The 21,326-nt window shown below is 36.2% G+C and overlaps 2 protein-coding genes across 2 annotated transcripts in view; one reads left to right on the forward strand and one right to left on the reverse strand.

The window, feature by feature from the left end:
- Positions 1-6,158: 6,158 nt before the first annotated feature.
- Positions 6,159-19,693, reverse strand: hs3st3b1a (heparan sulfate (glucosamine) 3-O-sulfotransferase 3B1a). The gene is made up of 2 exons (XM_026215171.1): positions 18,945-19,693; positions 6,159-7,837 (listed from the first exon to the last, which is right to left on the reverse strand). Exons 1-2 carry the CDS (start codon positions 19,421-19,423, stop codon positions 7,219-7,221), a joined length of 1,098 nt encoding a protein of 365 aa, XP_026070956.1. The 5' UTR covers positions 19,424-19,693; the 3' UTR covers positions 6,159-7,218.
- Positions 9,826-21,326, forward strand: part of arhgap44a (Rho GTPase activating protein 44a) — a 79,902-nt gene continuing 68,401 nt past the window's right edge. Inside the window, exon 1 of the mRNA XM_026215159.1 lies at positions 9,826-9,929. The gene's annotated coding sequence lies outside the window, so the exon portion shown is untranslated. The remainder of the gene's footprint in view (positions 9,930-21,326) is intronic.

Below are 21,326 nucleotides of genomic sequence, written 5' to 3' on the forward strand. Positions count from 1 at the left end.
ACCAGATGTTGACAGAAAAATGTACAAAGCATGTAGGACGGATAGTAACATGGAAGTAAGTGAGAACAGAACTTCATAAAGTAATTACTATGTCTTTTGACAGATATACATCATTATTTATCTGTTGATGACATTGCAGGACAGAATTCACTAAACTGAATAGTCAAAAAAAAAACTATATCTTTGAAACTAACATAGAAAATGACTGCTGTAGGGCAAAATGTAAAAGTTTTTGAATTAACACTTAGTAGTAACACTTCAGAATAGTGTTATAACTGCACAGGAACAAATGAGTAACTCAATATTATTCTAGTAACTACTATTATTAACTAACAAGAAACTCTGATTAATGAACTAGTAAGTATTAGTGCTTAATTAAATGTGGTACTTCACTATCAGCTAATCAGTAGTCTCGCATAGCCAGATCTTCAGACTGATGGCAGAAGATCTGGGAACCTTGGCTGCTTTGAATGGCAAGGCCATATGAAGCCATATGACTGACAGGTAAATCAACCAATCGCGTTTTGTTTTGTGCCGCGTCATGTTTAGGGGCGTGGAAATGTCCCCACAATAACAGACTTTCTGTAAAACCCTTGGATGTATTTGAAAGATTCTACGCTGCGAACTTTGAATATTTCCCATGCTTTAAAAAATCCAGTGTTTAGTTGAGCCTGATAAGTGCTTATTGTTACAGTTGTATACACGACGGTGATGATGATGAACTTGATGAACTTCATTTTCAAATTAATTATACATTATGCATTTTCACATTAAATATGAATTGCCAATTTCAACTGGATGCTATAACTTACACAGTTTCTTGTTAGTTAATAGTAATTACTAGAATGTTAATAGTGCATTACTTGTTAATTAATTAATGATGGAACAGTATTCTAAAGTATTACTGTTATTTAGAAAAAAATAAAAAAATAAATACAAAATCTTGCCTTTAATTCAGTCCCTGTTTGTCCTCACACATAAAAAAAAAATGGATTGAAGATGGGTGAGGATAAAGATTAATTTATGGTGGCTTCAAAGACACAGATTAAGCATCATAAAAAGAAATAAAAAGAGAGGACAGTATAACCATCCTTATCTCTAAGAGCCAAGCCGGTTGACCCACCGTACCTCAGACATGCGGTGAGCTCCTTTACATTTAGAGCTTTCTTGATGCCCAAAGCCAGGTTACAATTAGGTTGTAGATGGTACTGATAACAAGGACAGACAACAGAGGGGTCTTTGTAATCCCGCTGGGGGTCCTCATGCCCCATTACTGTGATTGTGAGGATGACACTGGGTCAAGGACACAGTATTATAGTGGAAATGAAGGATGTTCATTTCTTTTTGTCCTCTTGAGCTGAGATTAGGCTTATTTTAGGGTTGATGCCAGCAGGGGATAAATATTACCATCTGCTACCAATGTAGTGATTTCCCATCTTTACCAAATGAGGCTTGTTGTACTTCTGTTAGGAGCTCAGGAATGCTTCATCTTGCTCCATCCAAGTTGGCACAATCTTAGCAGGGAACCTAATTGAAAGTTTTTACTTGTAAAATGCATATTTTACTAAAGAAAAGAGACAATTAAATGACAAATAAATGTCAACTAGTCAATGGTTAAAAGAATATCTCTTTGAAAGATTATCTCTTTATCTTCTCATATCAAATGTATCACTCTATTTACAAGTGCTGCTGCATAGATGGATTAAGTGTGCATAAAGCAAATCTCATTTTTCATGGATAAGTAATACTGTCTATTTATATAAAACTTATACTCTCAGCAATGAAGACATTTTTATAGCAGGGGAATCCAGCTCGGATTAGGGCCCATGTTGAGAACCATATGTAAAATTCACTAATCTTATTTGCTAAAGCCTAAAGCCTACAACTCTGCCATTGGCTGGTATTAGGAAAGTCAAGTGCTTTACCAAGCATACAAAGGCTTGAACAGTTTAAAGGCTTCTAAAACAAAAGGGATTTAACCTCTGTGAAGAATATCATGCTCATTACCGAGCCAAGTTTTAATTTGTTTAAAAAAGTTTATAATGGGGTTTTACTAAGCACATTCAGCTGAAATAGGGTAGCACTCAAACTAAATTAAAAGTTTAATTGAACATACTGTAGAGCCACTTACTATTTGTGAAACGAGTGCCAACTAAAAAATTTTTTTCTCTATTTCATGTTGGATTTACTGGTTAGGTTTGATGTGTAAACATGTGACAGCAAAAATCCTCCTCCTACTGGCTTCCATTAAACACACTGTGTATTTTCCAGAATTAAAATGATTTCTGAGCCACACATGTTATTTATTGATATATAATGGCAGATATTTACCAGTGATCAGTGTTGGGAAGGCTCTGGAAAGGTCTGAGAGTAATTAGCCGTGTTTCCACTATCGAGCTAGGACCGGGCGTGCTAGTGCGTGCCAGGGCCAGTCGCGTTTCCACTGTCACTTCCGGGGCTTGATCGTGCCTCGCCGGGGCTTCCTCGGGACCAACGGCCAGGTTTTTTCGGCCCGACGAAAACCTTGGGCCAAAGCGGGCCAGCTGGGGCTAGAGGAGGGGTTACGAACAAAGGCGGAGTTTCTCCGTGTCTAGAGAGCGTCAGCACAGATCATTTCAGAAAGATAACAGCTTTAACACCAGCATTAAAGACGTTTTAAAATAAGTTGAGCTTAAAACTCACTCTTAGTAAGCAGCAAGTGTTTGAAATAACTTGATCCGATGTGGATTATAATCATTAAACAAGGCAGAAATATTTATAAGCGATGTAAAAGATTATGCACGCCAAACATTAACGTTATATAGTAAACATGTTAAAAATGACCGCTTGGATAAATCAGACGTCAGCTTCTTATTCTCTATCACATTTATTAAGTAACATTGTATCTGTCGTTTCGTGAGTTTAGCTCCACGTTGCATATCATCAAAATATAATAATTATTTTTGTTTGGGAGCTTTTATAAAAATAGAGAGTCTGCGCTGAGGATCATTTCAAAAAGATAACCGCTTTAACATCAGCATTTAACACTTTTTTTTAAATAAGTCGAGCTCAAAACTCTCTTTCAGTCAGCAGTGAGTGTTTGAAATAACTTGATCCAATGTGGATTATAATCACTAAACAAGGCAGAAATATTTATAAGTGATGAAAAAGATATGCACGCTAAACATGTTACCATAGTAAACATTTTAAAATATGACCGCTTGAAGAAATTAGACGTCAGCTTCTTATTCTCTATCACAATCGTGTATTTATTAAGTAACTTATATTATCTGTCACAAGCCTCGTCTCGAGAGTTTTTCTCACGTTGCCTATCATAAAAGAATATAGCCTAATAATGTTTTTTGTTCGGGAGCTTCATTCTAAATGTGACGGCTGTGGCTAATAAGCAGAAACAGACTCGACTGAATAAGCAGGCTATTTTCATGAGCGTTAAAAATAAATAAATAAAATAGAAATAAGTGTATTTATGTGTGAATTATTTTGAGTCCTGATAAATTAAAACAATATGATCAATGTATCACTTATTCTATAGTTAAAACATCATGCTTTTGAATTTGAATATATAACAAAGCATGCAAACAAACTGCCGCTTTTATAATGTTAGTTTTGTGATCGCGCATGTTCCAGTGACTTATTTCTTAGTTTTCTGATAACTTCGCTTTGTTGGTGAAATAATGAGGTTGCATGACGTTGTTCTGAGAGGCGTGTAAGGGCGTGTTTTAGTGACGTGCAGCGGTGCTTCAAGCTCCACTGTGGAAACCCTGCGCTATTCTGGCCTCGGTGCTACTGGCCCGGGGCTATGAGCCCCGCCCGGCCCGCTTTAAGCCCTGGCTCGCACTGGCCCGACAGTGGAAATGCGGCTATTCAGACAGCACAAGTGTTTAGGTTGGCCATGGTCAAAGTCAGTTTATATACTCTTTAGTCGGCCAAAGTCGACTTAAAACCTTTTTGCTCTGTTTATAGGAACAGGTCTTTGGGCTCATGTAATCTCTCAATCAGAGTGCATGTGGCATTATTATATGCCTTTCTTTTCAAAATTGATAATAATGAGAAATGTTTCTTGCGTGGCAAAGCATATCAGAATGAATTCTGAAGGATCACGTGGCACTAATACTGAAGCAATGATGCTGAAAATTCAGCTTTGCATCACAGGAATAAATGATATTTTTCTATTCAGACAAATAGAAAACAGATTGTTAAATTGTAGTAATATTTCACAATATTACTGTCTGTGCTGTATTTTTGATCAAATAAATGCAGCCTTGGTGAGACTTCTTTCAAAAACATAACTAACTTTTGATCAACAGTGTATATCCAAACATGTAAATGTCTGATGAGAGGCAGATATTTCATAAAACATATGTCCCAGAATAAAATAATCCACACCCTGTTACATAAAACTTCCAGAAACGTGGTGTTTTTGGGCTGTGTTTTACTGTGTGTCTCCCTCTTATATCAGCAGGTCTTGTCGACTCAGTCATGTTGTGGATTGTCAGGTGTCTGCTCTGTTTTTCTCACCCGTCAAACAACAGCAGCTAGCATTTCAGCCTGAGGTTATCTGTGCAAACAACAATCCCCCAGCTGCATGGGAGAAAGCATTTACAGTTTATTGCTGAGAGGGTACTTCTTCATGAGTTCTGTCTGGAATTCTGTATCGCAAGGGGCTTCTTTTATGTCGCGCTAACAGCTAAACGATTGGCCGTTTGTAATAGATTGCCTGATAATATATGGAGGTAATCACTGCTTGTTGATCACATAAAATCATGGGACTACAGAGGACGGGCATGACTGCCTCAAGTGTAAAACGTCATCTTGATTGAAGTTGTGAACAGTTTTTTCAGGCTTGTCGATGCAGGAACACACTGAAGCTGCTTTCATTTTACAGTTGTGTTGAATAGTTTATTTGATGTATAGGGGAAGTAAAGTGTTTGAAATGCAGGAACAGAATTATTTGAGTGTTTGCAAGGCTCTAATTTCTCTTGGATCACCAAGGTAACAGAGGTCATGATGTGCAAGTTAACAGCAGGTGCTGTTTCAGGAGCCCAAGGGAAACATCTCCACCCTTAAAATGGTCTCCTGTGACCTAACAACAAGTGCTAGAGGCTATGCTTTCTCCCGAAGCCCCAGAAAACAGCTCACCAGGTTGAAAAATAGTAGTCGAATTGGTGGTAATATTATGGCTGGTCTCACAATCTGACAGTACAGATTGAATAAACCCAAACGGGCAAACTCCTATTACATCCAATTGCTCTTTTTCTGAAGGTGGTGATTAACAAATGACAAACTAATGTTAATTTGCATTGCTGTTCATCATTTAGCAGGAAATGGTGTATAGGTCACTGATAAACATCATTGTAATTACTTTCAAGTCTTTAGCACATGTTATATAAATGTAAATGTTGTTTCCACCAAAGAAATGTAGAATTGTAATTGCAACTTGTTTATCTTGCAGTTCTGAAGTACATAATTATAAGATGTAATCTGAGAATTCTGAAAAAAAGTGCAAGATGCAAACTATGAATTCAGAAAAAAATTATGAGTTTACACCTTGCAGTTGTGAGGAAAGAAATCTGAATTGTGAGATGAAGAATTGAAAAAAAAAAGGCTAGATGTTAACTCAAATTTGCAAAAATCTGAATTGTGAGATCAAAAGTTGGAATTCGTTTTGTTGTGTACGGAAACAATTTTCCAAGCATAACAGACCAGTGTATGTACAAGGAAATATGAATATATTTGCTATTAGATTAATCAATGTTTCTTTAGAAATTATTGCTCTCTAATTATTCTAAGTAACATTAAGTAAAAATCTGTTAAATATTTTAGGTTATACACTAACAGTCGAAACACTGGAGTATACTTTTCAATATTTAATTTTTTTAAAGAACTCTCTTATGCTCACCAATGCTGCAGTTATTTGATCCAAAATATATTAAAAACAGTTATATTGTGAAATATTATCACAATTTAAATGCTTTTATGTTGCATTGTCACATGATCCTTGAGAAATCAGTCTAATATGCTGATTTGATGCTTAAAAAATAATAATATTATTATTATTTATACTGTTGAAAACAGATTTTCTGCTTAACATGTTTTTTGGAAAGCATGAAAAATGATACTTGTAATTCAGTAAACACTAGAATATAAGACATGTTAAATGCTGGTAAAAAATAGATTTATTTCATCACAGCACAGAAATACTCAGTGTCTCGTACCTCTGACAGGACTGTTTGGTTTGAAGTTGGAAAGAAACAATCGTACAATAAATTTGTAACAAATTTTCATCAGATTAAAAAAACAGCATTTGAAAGTACATAATAAGGGTTGAATAAAACTCAACCACTCATGTATGAAAAATAATCATGACTAGGGAAACTTCACTTTCCCTTTTTGTAATTCTTGTGAGGTATGAAATGAGTTAACTGAACTTCTCCATTTCATATTCATACTGAAAAGGCCCTTAGACTTAAAACATTTTTTTCATGCAGAGTCGTACAGTAACATGGAGTCATTATATAGAAAGAGATGTGTGAACATTTCTGTCTAGCTGCATTGCATTGCCTTTCTCTTCTTGAGAATTATAAATACAGTCTCAGACTTTTGTAACAGAGAGTCAAACACAGTTAAAGTATCTGTCTTCAAGGACTTCCTGTGTGTAATGCTGATGTTGAAAATTACATTTTCCTAAAAGAAGTTAAACAGCCGGTGTCCCAAACTTCATTTTTCTGCCATTATTGACAAGTCATATAGTTTAATGTGTATTGATCCACAAAATGTGGCTTTGGAACAGCTGAGACAAAATAATAATCTCTTATAACCCTTTAAAATGAAGGATGGCATGCTGGAATCCTCAAAAAAAAAAAGAAAAGAAAGAATAACAGTAGATAATGTTCACTAAAGCAACAATTAGGGACTTTTACGTAACTGAACAGATAAATGTTTTCCATGACTCATTGAATACCCGTAATTAGTTTCATTGTGCTATTTTCCTTTGTCAGACACCCCCTCTCCTAAATTCCTACTTCAAATAATTTTTTATTTCCCTATTAAAAAAGACAGTATATCAGATTTGACTGGAATGTGAAAGGTAGAAAATTGCAGTACGTACAACAACAGATTGCAGCCGAGTGAGTATATTATTTTCAATAAATTATTATAAAATAGTTCTATACTTTTTACAATTAATTATTTTAAGATGTGCTCCCAAAAACTACAAAATCAGTCCCAGCCAAAGTCATGGCCGGTCATGTGGTAGAACTTTTTGTTAAATGGCGTGTAGAAGTCTCGCAGTCTTTGAATCACATCTGGGTGGATGTTTGGATGCGTGCGGCCTTTAGTTTTGCCAAGGCAGTGCGGTTTGGTATTGCTTTCAGGTCTCTTGAGGCAAGGGAAGCCCTTGGCGGGGTTAAAGTGAAAGTGTTTGTGCGTGACCTCCCTCCTCAGGCCCAAAAAGTTCTGTACGCGGGCCATTTCCCCAGCCGGGTCGCTGATCAGACGCTCCCCGCTCACAAACAACAACTGGCTCATGGGAAAAAACTGCAGCCACTGCTCCAGATGCCTGGCGTACATGCCGATCTGCACCGCACTCCACGAGGTGTCTATTAGATTCGCTGTGATGTTTTTAAAAGTCAAGCTCTCAAAGGACGGGATGTCGGGTTTCTTTGAGCGGGTCTGCGTGTAGTCCGAGATCGCCCGGGTTACTGGGTCTCTAACCACAACTATCAGCTTAGTGTCCTTGGACATGGCATGGATCCGGCCTGGGACCTCCTTCGTTACAAAATAGCTTGGTGTCTTCTCCATAGTCAGCTGACCCTCCTGAGTTTCAGGCATTAGTTCCCTAGGAGCAGAGAGACAAGGGGTGGGTGAGTATCAAAGGAGGATTCATGATTCACAGCACAGATATGAAAAACAGCAGGACTATAGTAGTACACACACTTCTCTGTCTGTGAGAACAGTATCAGCATCAGAAGAGATCCAGCTCTGTCAAAATTGCATTTCGCAGATGGTTGTATCCGGTGCACTTTAATATAATAATGTAATGCTAATCAACTACACGTACTTCCTCTAGGGTTAAGATTAGTGGGAAAATTTGGTTTAGGATTAGTTGCTTGTAATTATGCATAATTAACTGTTATTACTATAGTAAGTACATGTTACGTAACAGGGTGCTTTGGAATAATACGTACAGTGAAAAGTGATTTAAAGATAAATCCAAACTGAATCAAAATATTGTCAGCTTGTCTCTTCATGTTTATTTATCTAAAAGAATCCTAACAGTGGTTTAAAAAGTTGTTACGCAAGACTACAAAGAAAATAGCTAAAGATTGGACCAAAAGGTGTGGACGTAAATGTATAGAAAGCCATATTTTCAGATCCAAAGCAGACATGAGTAAATCTGAGAAACTACACAGACACTTAGAGTCAATACTGGATCTCTGCACTTTGAATGACATTGAAAATACTCTTCATCAAATAAGTTTTTTTTAGCACACAATAGAAAAGACAAATGTACATAAAAGATACAGCATCCTCGCTTTTACCCATTGTTTGATCTCAGAGTAGGTTCGTGCATGTTGTATGTAGAGTTCATTTCAGTCCCGTGATACCTGAATCAGCAGTATCAAGCCAGGAGCTGTAATTGGCAAATTAGTCTTTTAACTTTAGCTATGTTTTGGAGATTCCCAATTTTGAGATGGGGTCACCTAGTCACAATATTTCCAATCGTGTCTCACTGGGTAACTGTGATAATGAATCAGGTAAATTAAAGATTGATTTGGATGATTTACTTGTTGAAGGCCTCCAGAAAGACTGGAGCAAGAAAGTTAAACGACAAAAGAAGAAAGACAAGCGTCGAGAGAAACAGAAGAGGAGATCAACCGACGGACCAGCAGAAAATCGTTTCTAAGATAAGAAGAATAATTCGACTGGTGCGAAGACAAGAAGGCATGAATAAGAAGATAATAAAAATGATGAGAGAAATCATTAATTGTATTGAGTTGGTTAATGTTGATTTAGAGTTACAGTCTCTGGCAAATGGAATCGAGGCCTTGAGATTGCAAACCTCTGTTGCAAGACCAGAAAACCCTTAAAAGGTAATAATGAGATATATGAATTGTTAGACATCAACTTTTAAAAAGGCAGTATTAAGAAATGTATGATGTTAACATTTGCTCAACAGTTGAGACTGTCACGTACGCCAGTTGAGACTGTCACGTATGCTTGCTTTTTGCTAAGATAACAATGAGTGTGCAAGGAAATGCATCTTGCAATCTGGATTGCAGGATGGACTTTCTTTCTAAAAAATTGTATTGTAATGTGTTTAATCTGATTAACACAGGGAGGAGGATGCTGTGCAGTTTAGCAATAGTCACTTACTTAGCCTACGCCTTAAGATTTTGTAACAGCTTAAAGAAAAGATTAATTTGCTTTAATGGAAAGAAGATAGAGCAGCAATTACTTAATGTATGTGTGCAGAAGAGGGGTTGCCAAATAAGGAGATGTTAACTTCCTGTATCCATAGCAACCTGACTGTTAGTGTGTGCGTGCAAGCGGATGTGTTAATGTGTTTTACCAAAAGGAGGCATCCGGAAGAAATGATGTATTGTTTTTGGGGACTATATAATGTTATGGTTTGGACACATCCCCTGCCGCATCTCGGGGTGAAGACTTACGCTTTTACTTTTGTTTTTTACTTGTTAATATTTTGCTTATGAGTTAGTGTTTAAAATAAAGCGAAGCCATGTACAATGGTGATGCGTAAAAACCTTTAAACAAGTCTCTGAGTAATTTATTACGAGTAAAGTTATTATTCTAGTTTGTTCCTGATTCTGTATTGCCAAGCTCTGCAGAGGCAAAGACTCAACTGAGCTGATCTGGTTCTGGTGGGAAGAAGTGCAGAACTCTCCATTGCCACAGAGAAGACATCAAAGGTAAGAACAATGGTTTAGATTGCCTTTGCTGGTTTGAAATCTGGATGTTTGGAGAGAACATCTGTATATTTCTTTAGTCAGATAAAATTAACACAACAGCTAGCAAGTGGAGAATGGCTGAACTAGGTCAGTTGAGGTTTATGCAAGACCAGAAACATGCAATAATGCATTATTATGCAATATATAACATCACTATCTACTTTAACATCATGATATATCATATCATGAGCCATTTTAAGTGTCAAACAAGATGAATGTGTATACAGTTTGGACAAGCCTGTCAAGTATTCTGCTTGAAACAACAGATGATTTATCATTTATAGTTGCCAGTGATAAGAATTTTGACATTGACAGATGTTGGAAAAGATATGTTGCCGCAATGATTACACCCATTAATGAGGTGTTTATATATAGACACGTTACTATGCGTAAACTGTTGTCTTAACCTCTCCTTCAAGACAACGTTTAATAGATAATATCTAAGCAATTACTGGGGAGGCGGGAAAGCATTTGTACTGGAGGAGGAAACAAGGAGAGGAGAAGAAAGAAGTGCGTTGAGGAGTCGAGGGATGAGGTTAATCCTGTCAGGGGGATTGTAGTGGGTCGAGCTCATTAACCAACTACCACAAAAAAAAAAAAAAAAAATGCATACGGTGCATCTTATGTAATCTTAGAAACCTCTCTTGCAATGACCCTCATCATTAATAAGTGGTGTGAAAAAAAAAACATAAACCTAATAGATGCATATGGGGAGAGAGAGGCCTCTGTATCACTGCAATTACGTTCACAGTACCCTAGATACACAAGCAGAGCCTTTTGTAGTAACCCAGAGGGGAATGAAACACAACTGATCAAACTTTCCACCTGGTCCCTAAACAAAACAGAACTGAATCAGAACCGCATGCATTATTCATACAAGCAGACAGACACAGACATAAGTGCTGTTGGGAAAAGAGCGACAAGCTTTTGCAGTTTGTTCTTCTTAACACACTGTGCAGCCAGGAAGCAATGGCTGTCTAAACGTCATAATCCAGCGTGCTCTTTTATGCAACACTCATTAAAGTTTGCTTCTGTGTAACAAGTGGCCAAGATCTGCATGATTAGCAAAAAAGAAAAGCAACAAATGTGTGAAAAGTGAAACTAGATTTGACATTTTGTGAACTCTGCTTGCTTTACGAAAAAAAAAAAGTGTGCGTCATTGGTCTGAATGTGCACTTGTAGTGTACTTAAGAATATTTTATAAAAACTATTTGCATGGAATGTTAAGGAAATAAAAGGCCATTTAAGTGCACTAGAAGAGAGTACACTTTCATGGGTGTTTCTTAACAAACTTAAGTGCACTCAATATCAAATGTTTACTTTAATGTACATTTTCATTCATTACATTTGAATAATCTTGTCATGCTTTATTTGGAATAACATACTAAAGCACATGTAAAACAAATTTTAATTATAATTGAAACTGTGGTGTTTTATTCAATATTACATTTAAAGTCAATATATTTAAATGTACTGAATTGCAACTCTTTTTTTTTTTTACAAATGTGCAATTACAAATATATTTAAATACATGACATACAGGTTTTTTACAGAAATGCCAATAAGCTATATTTTTGTATAGTTTAAATGCTTGTCAGTACATCCAGCAGTTCACTTTAACCATATTTCAAAGAAAATTGAAGTAATTAATGAAATTACATATAAAATGTACTGTAAATCCTGTTGTGTACTCAAAAGTTTTTCATAGGTATGCTTTAAATTTATTAGTTATATTCCTAATCCACTTTTTTGTTTATGGAAGTACAAATATACCTTTAGTAAACTATTTCTTTTTTTTTTTTTTTTTGTAAGTTCTTGTTATTTTTAGTAAATTAATTTCGCCTTAAAGGGGAGGTCTAATGCTATTTCATTCATTCTGATTTATCTGTTAAAGAGTTGTATTCTCATGTTAAACATGGCCAAAGTTTCAAAAATGAGTTGGACATACTGTATGACAAATACACTTCTGAATTCCTTGTATGGGCACTTGTCCAGGAAGAGCGTGTGCACACATGAACCAGGGGTGTGTTTCCCAAAAGCATAATTTGCTAACTATGGTTGCAAATTCCCTTTTTACCAAACCAACATAGTTCAAAGATTTGGTGTTACCCAAAACCATAGTTTAAAATGAACATTTGCAAACAGTGTTGCAAACTTAGGCATTTGAAACTACAGCGGCAGAGAGGGTGACTTATGAGGACATAACCCATGTCCCCATTTTTCAAAACGCTTATAAATCATACAGAATTAGTTTTTTTGACAAAGTAAAAATGCACAAAGTTTCTTGAGAGGGTTAGGTGTAGGGGGAGGGTTGGTGAAGGGCCACAGAATATACAGTTTGTACAGTATAAAAACCATTACGCCTATGGGATGTCCCCACTTTTCACAAAAACAAACGTGTGTGTGTTTGTGTGTGTGTGTGTGTGTGTATGAATGGGAACCACGGACTATTACGTAAATGGGAACCCACGATGAATCAAACTTAAAATAAAGCAAAATGACAGGGAACAAAATTAATAGTAAAATAGACATCAGCTGCCATATTAAATAGGGCAGCATCTCAGAGATCTTGAATCGTTTAATTAGCACATGTGACAGCGACACAGCGACCTCTTATTGTTGAACTATTGTTGCGATGTTGAACTAATGTGGTTCAACAGTGGATGCAGTTTGTTTCTGTAGGGCAGCAACGGAGTTGTTTACAATTTAAATACAATTTGAGTCAATAAAGTTTGTTCCTGTTTTATTCATATCAATGTCACAGCTTACAGATGATCGCTACGCGAGTGCTCGTGAATCTTTAGCTCCACCCACGCCGCACCTCCAGGAGCTCGACGGTTTTCTGAGATCAGCGGTACCGCTGTATCTTTCTTTTACAAATCTGATAAAACTAAAGACTCTTTGGAGATATGAAAGACTGAATACTATGCTATAGGTATTCAAGATTAGCATGAGATTGGCAGAAACTGTGTGTTATGTCCCTTGTAAATACAAAATCAATAGATATTTTTGCTAGGATGTCCCTAGTTGTTTATAATGTACTGCTATGCAATTGCCAATGTATTCTGGGTGGTTGCTTATTGTCTCCAAAATATTATTGTCCCTAGATATAACTTGGGATCCTCTGTTAAAATGATAAATGTTCAAATGTGTCAAATGCTTAACCACTTACAAAAATGTAATAGCACAACAAGCCACACAAGTTAGAGGTACCGGAAATACTCTTAACACTAAATATAAGCAATAGCAATGATGCTCGCTGTAACAAGCGCTACTAATAAATGAGTAAATTTTTTTTTTTTTTTTTTGCAAGCCAAGAACAATACAGAGAAAAAACAGACTTCTAGATATAGTGATAAGGTCTTTACTAGCCTCTTGGACTGTAAGAGAAATAAAGCTCTCAAGCAACACAGGGTTAAATTAGAGAGCTTGCTTTGTTAGATGGCTGTTATTAGCTTGTTTTGTCTAGAGGGAAGTGAGCGGTGTCTTCTCTTGAGCTTGTTTTTGAAGAGCTCTCTGTAAACCTATGTTTACATGATCTGCTATCAGGTAGCATGTTCAAAGGCTGGTGTTTATGCCTTTAAAGTATCAGCACTCTTTGAAGTTCCCTCAGGATAGCTTGAGATGCTGAGAAGATTGTCATCACAGAACAGCACTTTACAGCAGGGATTTAGTGAGTTGCTGTCTGCTTATGCAACTGTTCTGTGGAATTTCTCAGTGTTTTTAGTTGTTATAATCACAGCTCTGATAAAACACCTGGGTTGCTTTTACAATACTTTTATATACATTTATATTTGATTATGTTTAGGTAGACTTTGTGTAAATCATTTTCTTTGAATATATTTTTGACATGTTTGGACGCAAATGACACTAACAATATAATGCGATTCTGTGAAGATTATTAATTTCTTCCAAGATGTCTTTGTAGCATTTGTTTTTTAAATAAATTAATACTTTTATTTAGCAAGGATGCATTAAATTAATCAAAAGTGACAGTAACAACATTTATAATGTTACAAAAGATTATTTTTCAAGGACAGCAAATCAGCGTATTAGAATGATTTCTGAAAGATTATGTAACACTGAGGACTGGAGTAATAATGCTGAAAATTCAGCTTTGCATCACAGCAATAAATTAGGTTTTAATATATACTAAAATATAAAACAATCATTTTAAATTTGAATATTAGAATTAAAGGTTCTTCATAGAACTGTAGATGCCAATAAAGAACCATTATTTTGAAGGAGTGTAGTGTATATTATATTTAAACCTTCTGTGCACCACCCATAGAGTAACATGTATGTGTGGAGGAAATTTTATTTTCATCTAAAATCATAGTAGTAGTAGTAGTATTAGTATTTGCTTCACTGTAATAAAGAGTGTCTCTGAGTGCTTCAGTTTGCTTCAGTATGCTTAAGTTGTTGATGAGCTTTTCAGCTGTGTGTGAAAGAGAAGTATGAAACAGGAAATGCTATTTTATACCTAGCTTCTTAGAAAATGATTTGCATTAAATACTTTTAGCCGTGAATAGAGCATAGCACCTTTTACCCTATTGCATAAGTATATCCTACCCAATTGTTCACAAGCAAAATGAGTGCTTAGCATGGGTCATTTTAAGAGAGCAATGGGAAGGAATTCATGTGGGAACATCACTTTGTCAGAAAACCCAGGAGTGTACGAGAAGTGGTGGTATGCAGCTACTTCAAATAATCTGACAGAGTTTGCCTGGGACACATTCCAGACCCATATCAAAGTACAAGGTGGGTTGCTGCGGGTCCATTCATGCTATCTCATAAATTAAAATTTACATATATTTAAAGATATAGGTCAGTAAAGGGTAAATTCAATCATTTTACTTCTAGTCAGGAAATCTCTAAAACCTGTGTTATATGTGTGTACGATATAATACTAATAATGATTCTTTTATATAGAACTTTTCTAAGCACTCAAAGCGCTTTATGCTGGGTACACACCAAAAGATGATCGGTCTGATTTTGGGCCGATTTCCCCCCTTCCAACAATCGTAGCTCTTTCCCGATTATCTTGATGGTTCTACAGATTATTTTATCAGATTTTCCCTTGGTGTGAGGTGTGTTAAGAGTGTCCGAACCTGATCGGAAGAACGTCGGAACTGCCCCGATCGCGAATCGTAAATATTCAACATGTTTAATATTTACGATCAGAAATCCTGATGTGTGAGAGGAACCCTGAGGACACATGCGCGCACGCTCTGAAGATTTTCACGTGAAATGAAACAATATACAATCAGAAAGCGAATGATCACGTTCTTAAAGAGTGATGTAAGATCTGACAACAATTGTTTTAAGTTTATTTAATAAGGCGATTTCAAAGACAAAAAGATGTCTTTTCCAAGAGAGAACTGAGAACAATTATAAAAATAAAAATATTTTTTTTTTTGACATTCTGTTTGATTTTGTGACCATTGCTCACCTCAAGCTCACTCTGTAACTTGTACAGACCATGTCCCATGTCTCCACGACTTCACCCAAACCCTTTCCTTTTTTCTCTCCGTGAATTTTCGGTGAAAATCATTCCAAACACTATCACTGCAATTACTTCCTGCATATAGTCCGCTTTGCTTATTCTGAATTTCCTGTGTACACAAATCTGTTTTTTATCCTCATGTTTGTGGTCTATCACATTTGGAAAATCTTATAAGATGTCCTTATCCACCACCATATAAATTAAGAGTATTATCTTAGCGACATTAGATTCACCTACGAGGATATTTCAGCTGTTTATTTAGACAAGTGACAGGAAGGCAGCTCAATTGGTTTTTGAACAGAAAAGTTAGACTCCCTTTCAATATGCCAGTGAAGAGGATAGCCAAGGTTTATAAATTATTATAATCAACTGGCTCTGTGCAGTTTCACACAGAAGAAATCCATCGTTCTAGTTGTGCCTTACCATCCCACACAAAGGCTAGCAGCAATTTTAACAGTAAACACAACAGCAACATCTTTCAAGACTGTGGAAAAGTTATGTGCATGGTTTAAGAATACCCTCATTCTGCTCCCCTCAGGTTTTTTTTTTTTTTTTTTTTTTTGAGGGAGATCCTGCTGGGTTTCTCAAGAAGCACTTTCACCCTCTGAGCACATTTGCATACAAAGTGAAGAAAGAAACAACACAATTCACTCTAATTGCCTGCTCTTTCTCACAGGGGTTAATGCAGAACCTCAGGGGTTCAACAGATCCTCTTTTGAAACCTCCACCATCTCACTCTATAGACTCGCTTTCAATTTACTGCCAGCATCTGCCATCCACAAACAGGCTACTCCTTGTAACTCAATCAGACTGCTGGGATGTTTGCTTCGGAGTCAATAAGTAATATGATTGCATCAGAGATCTTTTCAGCATGTCCTTTTCTGAAAACATCTCTGTTAGTTTCTCGTGTCCTCTCAAACTGCCATATTGTGAAGTCATTTTGACCAACATACCATTCTATGGCTTGAATAATAATTAAGATTACTTGAAAACAAGATATCAAAATTAAATGACCATTGTAATAGCAGTATTATTTAGAGTACTATGCTATATTAATATATATATATATATATATATATATATATATATATATATATATATATATATATATATATTTGAATATATTTTATTCAAATTTATGCCTTCTGTTGTCTGAATTCAATTGCCTTTTAGCATAATTGTAAGCATGTCCACCTTTAGGTTGTATTCTTATATCTTATATTTTAGTTATATTTCAAGATGAACATTTAGACTGAATTTATATTTACTTGATTATAAATGCATCATGTGTATGAAAATCATGTTAAAATCTGAGTAACAACTATGTTACATCAGGCTTTTGAGGTATGGCTTTCTGAGGATCTGTCATCAGGCTTTTTGCGGATCTATCAATCATCACTGTAGTGCATTACATTTATGTTCTGACTGTCTCAAAAATAAATGTCTGACTGTTATTTTATATGTCAGGCCTTACATGGTTAATTTTGTAATGTATTATTGTAGTGTATTATTGTAATGCATGTTTTAAAGGGTAAAATATTTTTTAATTAGAAACAAAAACAGTAATATGCACAGATGAATGGCCTGTTTATTGAACTGATCAGCCCTCGGTTTCTTCAAAAGCGTTGTATGAAAAGTCCAGTTCTCCAGCCCTGCTGTGCTCAGTCACCCTTCTGAACGCCTCCTCTGTGCTGGACTAACAGTGCAGAAGAGCTCAATACCTCCACAGGAGACTTGGCCACCTGGCTACATGATTCTCTCTCCATGCTTCTGCTTCACAATTAGTCTTCTAGGCTCCCTGGATAAAGGGGCTCATACTGCTCTTTGCCTCTTCCTTGTACTTCCAACTGTGCATCAATAGCGAAGGAACTGGGACTTCAGATTCCTCCACAGAAAGTCTGTATATCAGATCGAACAATAAAAAGCTTTGGGCCGCATTTTCCTTTGTTAGTGTTTCCAACAGAATGTGTCAGCATTTTGTCTGTGTATTTTATATTATTTTTATATATATTTGAAACAAATTGCATAAATTGATTATTAGTTTGAACAGGCCAAAGGTGGTTCTGGGCCAAAATAACTATTAAAATGGACAAAATTTACTGGTGATAATCAAAACAGAATGTTCAATGAATATTCAAAACATAGTTTTGTTTTTAAAGTTTCAAAAAACATTTTCTCGGTTATACAAATGTTAAGGAAACATTAAATTGTATCAGTTTGCACACATTATGAGAATGTTACAGTTGAATGTTCTCTGAACATTCGGAAACAAATACTAATATTTACAAAACATTGAGATGATCATTCAGCTGAAACATTTCAGAAAAAAAGTTAAATAATTTACTATTAAAAAGAAAATATTGTGCTAACATTTTGAGAACATTGTTAAAAAACAGATAACTTTATACTGAAGTTCTATTAATATTATTGAAATAACTTTTAAGAAACCGGAATGTTAGCCTGGAAAGTTCTGAGAACATTCCCTGTCAACTGGGAACTGGCCAAAACAACTTTCTGTGACCACCATGTTGGGGTGAAATCAGGTAAATTGGACCCTCATTGCCATTGAGATGACTAATTAACCGAATTTACCTCATTACAAATCAGAATTTCAAAGTTACTGTAAAATCACACAAGGGAAAATATAGATCATTTCATCTGTTTTAAATATGGTTGTCTGGTAAAAGTATACAAATACTAGGAATCAAAGGTGAGCGTCAGACCTCTACAGATTGATAAAGTGCACCTGACTACGAGGGGTGTTACACAAGCAGAGAACACAATGTTTGTTTAGTCTATGTTTGTCTTGGGTCAATCCAACATTTTATCTATGCCTAGTTCACTATTACCAAACTACACTGTGCTGGAAAAAAATAATTTCCGTAAGGACAACATTCAACAAGCTGCCTTTTTCTCTCCCTTGATTTCTTTTATGCATCATGCCCATGAACATTAGTTCTGTTTGTAATATGTAAAATGTAATAATGACAAAATCAACCACTAATTCTTTATACAAAACATTTTTAAAAATAAAAGAGTTTTCCGGTTCTGCAATTATTTTAGGCTATTATAGGCTATAATACAAATCCCAAAGGACTGGAAAGGTCATGGAAATGTATTTATAGGTCCTTGTTTTAATTCCGAGGTACTTTATTATCAGTATCAATTATAACTGTATTTTAGAACTTGGAATCTAACTTTTATGGTAAAATAATAATAATCATAAATAAATAAATAACCTTTTCGAGAATCGTCGAACTTTTGTTTGTTTTACTTTCTTTGAAAACCTTCAACAGTGGAGCCAGAGCCCCTCAAGCCCCCCATAGTTCACAATATGACAATACTGACAGGTGTATGTCACTACTGGGATGAATATGAGCCACATAATTCCCTGCTCTTAATCCGCTTTTACCCTGACGCTCTCTAACAATGTAAATCGTACGTATGAATAACACTGTATTAAAAAGTACCTGTACCACTCGAGTCCTTTCTCGTAGTTGCGATCAAAAAAGTGCGGCTCCGCTCCCACCGCGCGGATATCGGGATGGAGGCGCAGAAACTCGAGCAGCGCGCGCGTCCCGCCCTTCTTCACCCCTATTATAATCGCTTGGGGCAACTTTTTGGTCTCGGACCCGTTCAGGGCACCTGCTACTCCCGAGTCCTCGTCATAAACAACATCGCCCTTGTTTTCCTCCCAGCCGTCTCCTCTGCTGTCAGCATCACTCTCGTTGTTTAGTAAGTCCCTGGACTGGCTTTTGAGGAACATCTCCAGGTCTTGTTTCTGGAGGGGTCTGGGTGGATTCCTTTCTTCCATCATGAAGCTCGGTGTGGTGGAGGAGTAGCCCGCACAGCAGTACAGCATGTACACCCACAGTGACAGCATGATGCAGAAGACGAAAAGTTTGTTTTTCACCGGCTGAGCTGAGTGACAGAGCGGACTATATTCCATAGGACTCTCCTGTGTGTAATGTCAATGTCCGATAGGGCATATTGGTAAAGTTACTTGCTCCTCCGCATAGGTCCGTGTAACATGCAGGCATCTCCGCGGGATAGGAAAAATAGGAGCACGAGTCCCCGGCAGATGTTGAAATCATGTCATTTTGGTGTCTGAACGTTGCCGGAGATGTAGAAAGTCACAGTTGTTCAGTGGCACGAGCGCGTCTTTGCGCATCACTCCGTCGCCTCCCACTGGTTCATGTTGTCTGAGTGAGTGAACGACGGGCCATGCACACTATATAAAGAGGAGGGGCGTGTGATTGGCAGCAGGATTGACCAATCAGAACACGTGCCCAAGCTCTGAAGGCTTAAGTATTATTTTTTTAATCTTTATATGTATGTATTTAAAATGTAATTTAATAGGGGCTTCAATAACAAAACTGTTCAAAAGTTTGAGGTCGGTAAGTTTCTTTATTTATGATATTGAAAGAAGTATCTTATTCTCATCAATACTCCATTTATTTGATCAAAATACAGCAAAACATACCGATATAGTGAAATATTTTACAATTTAAAATAATTGCTTTCTGTTTATTCCTGTGATGGCAAAGCTAAATTTTCTGCATTATTCAGTCTTCAGTGACATGATCCTTCAGAAACTATTCTAATATGCAGATTTGCTATTAAAAAATGTATTATTATCAATGATGAGAACAATTCTGCTGCTTACTTTATTGTATTTCTGTTTGTTAGTTTATTTATTTTTAAATCTTTTTGTTTACAGTGTGTATATTTTAGAAAAGGAATTTAATGTCACAAAAAGAATGTTACAATAACTTTCAGAGCAATAAAAAATATGAGCCCACTCTCATCTTTTTCAGTTTTTGAACAAAATGTTACAAAGATGTGAATACAAACATGCAATTTTGCTCATAATTGCTTTGACAATTAATTTGGCAATTGTGCCTCTTAAAAGCAGAATGATGAATGACTTAAAGAAACATAAACCAATCCTTCATGCACTGAACTGTGAAATAAAAATGAACAACAGTTCTGTTTGCTTGTTTAAGTGTTGTGAGAGAAATGGCAGTCGTCTCACAGAGGATTCCCGATGCAGAATTGTTTAGACATGATTCCAGCAGATGTTTGTACCTCTCCCACTGCTCACATCTCGCTCTTGGCTAGAAACATGTCACGGTGACACCAAACACTTACTGTAGCATGAAAAGAGATGTAGGGTATGATGTTATTCTAGAGTACGGAGGTAAAGTTCAGAAACTGCTGAATTTGAGAACTCACTGTTTGTGTGTGTGTGTGAGTTTGGCCTTGGACCTCCAGCACCTGTAGCATTCTGCAGGATTATCAGGATTACGCCAGAGCTGCCATGCAGTCCAATAATCCCTTTATCTCATCTAGCACACATGTATGTGTATGTGTATGTGTGTGAGATGACTGTATCTGCACTTCCTGCATGCACTGGTGTCTGTGAAACACATTGTCTTCCTGTCAGGACACCCACTCCACAAGTTAAAAGTGACAAAGCAAACACTCACATCTGTCATAAATAATAGCATTACAGATAAAAAAAATATGTAAATAAAACACTATTTCAGTCTTTTATGTGTTTCTTGCTGTATCTTTCAATTTAATTGTGAACTTTGCTAGTTATTTCTGAGTAAAAAGGTTTTCTGTACCAATTTTTGGTGACAGTGACTGTGTTAATTTTTAGGAAAGGTGTTTTTAGGACAAGATTAAGACTAATGTGAAATGCTAGATTCTGGTCAGTAAATCCAATTAAAATGCTTATTCAATATGGACCAGCAATTCTAGCTTTGTTTCAAGACCCAGAATTTACACTGAATATTTAGTGGCGATCCAACACAAAGCAACTGTTGTTCTTTTAAGAATAATTCATC

Source organism: Carassius auratus, chromosome 3, assembly GCF_003368295.1.
Source record: "Carassius auratus strain Wakin chromosome 3, ASM336829v1, whole genome shotgun sequence".
In the NCBI taxonomy this organism is placed as follows: Eukaryota; Metazoa; Chordata; class Actinopteri; order Cypriniformes; family Cyprinidae; genus Carassius; species Carassius auratus.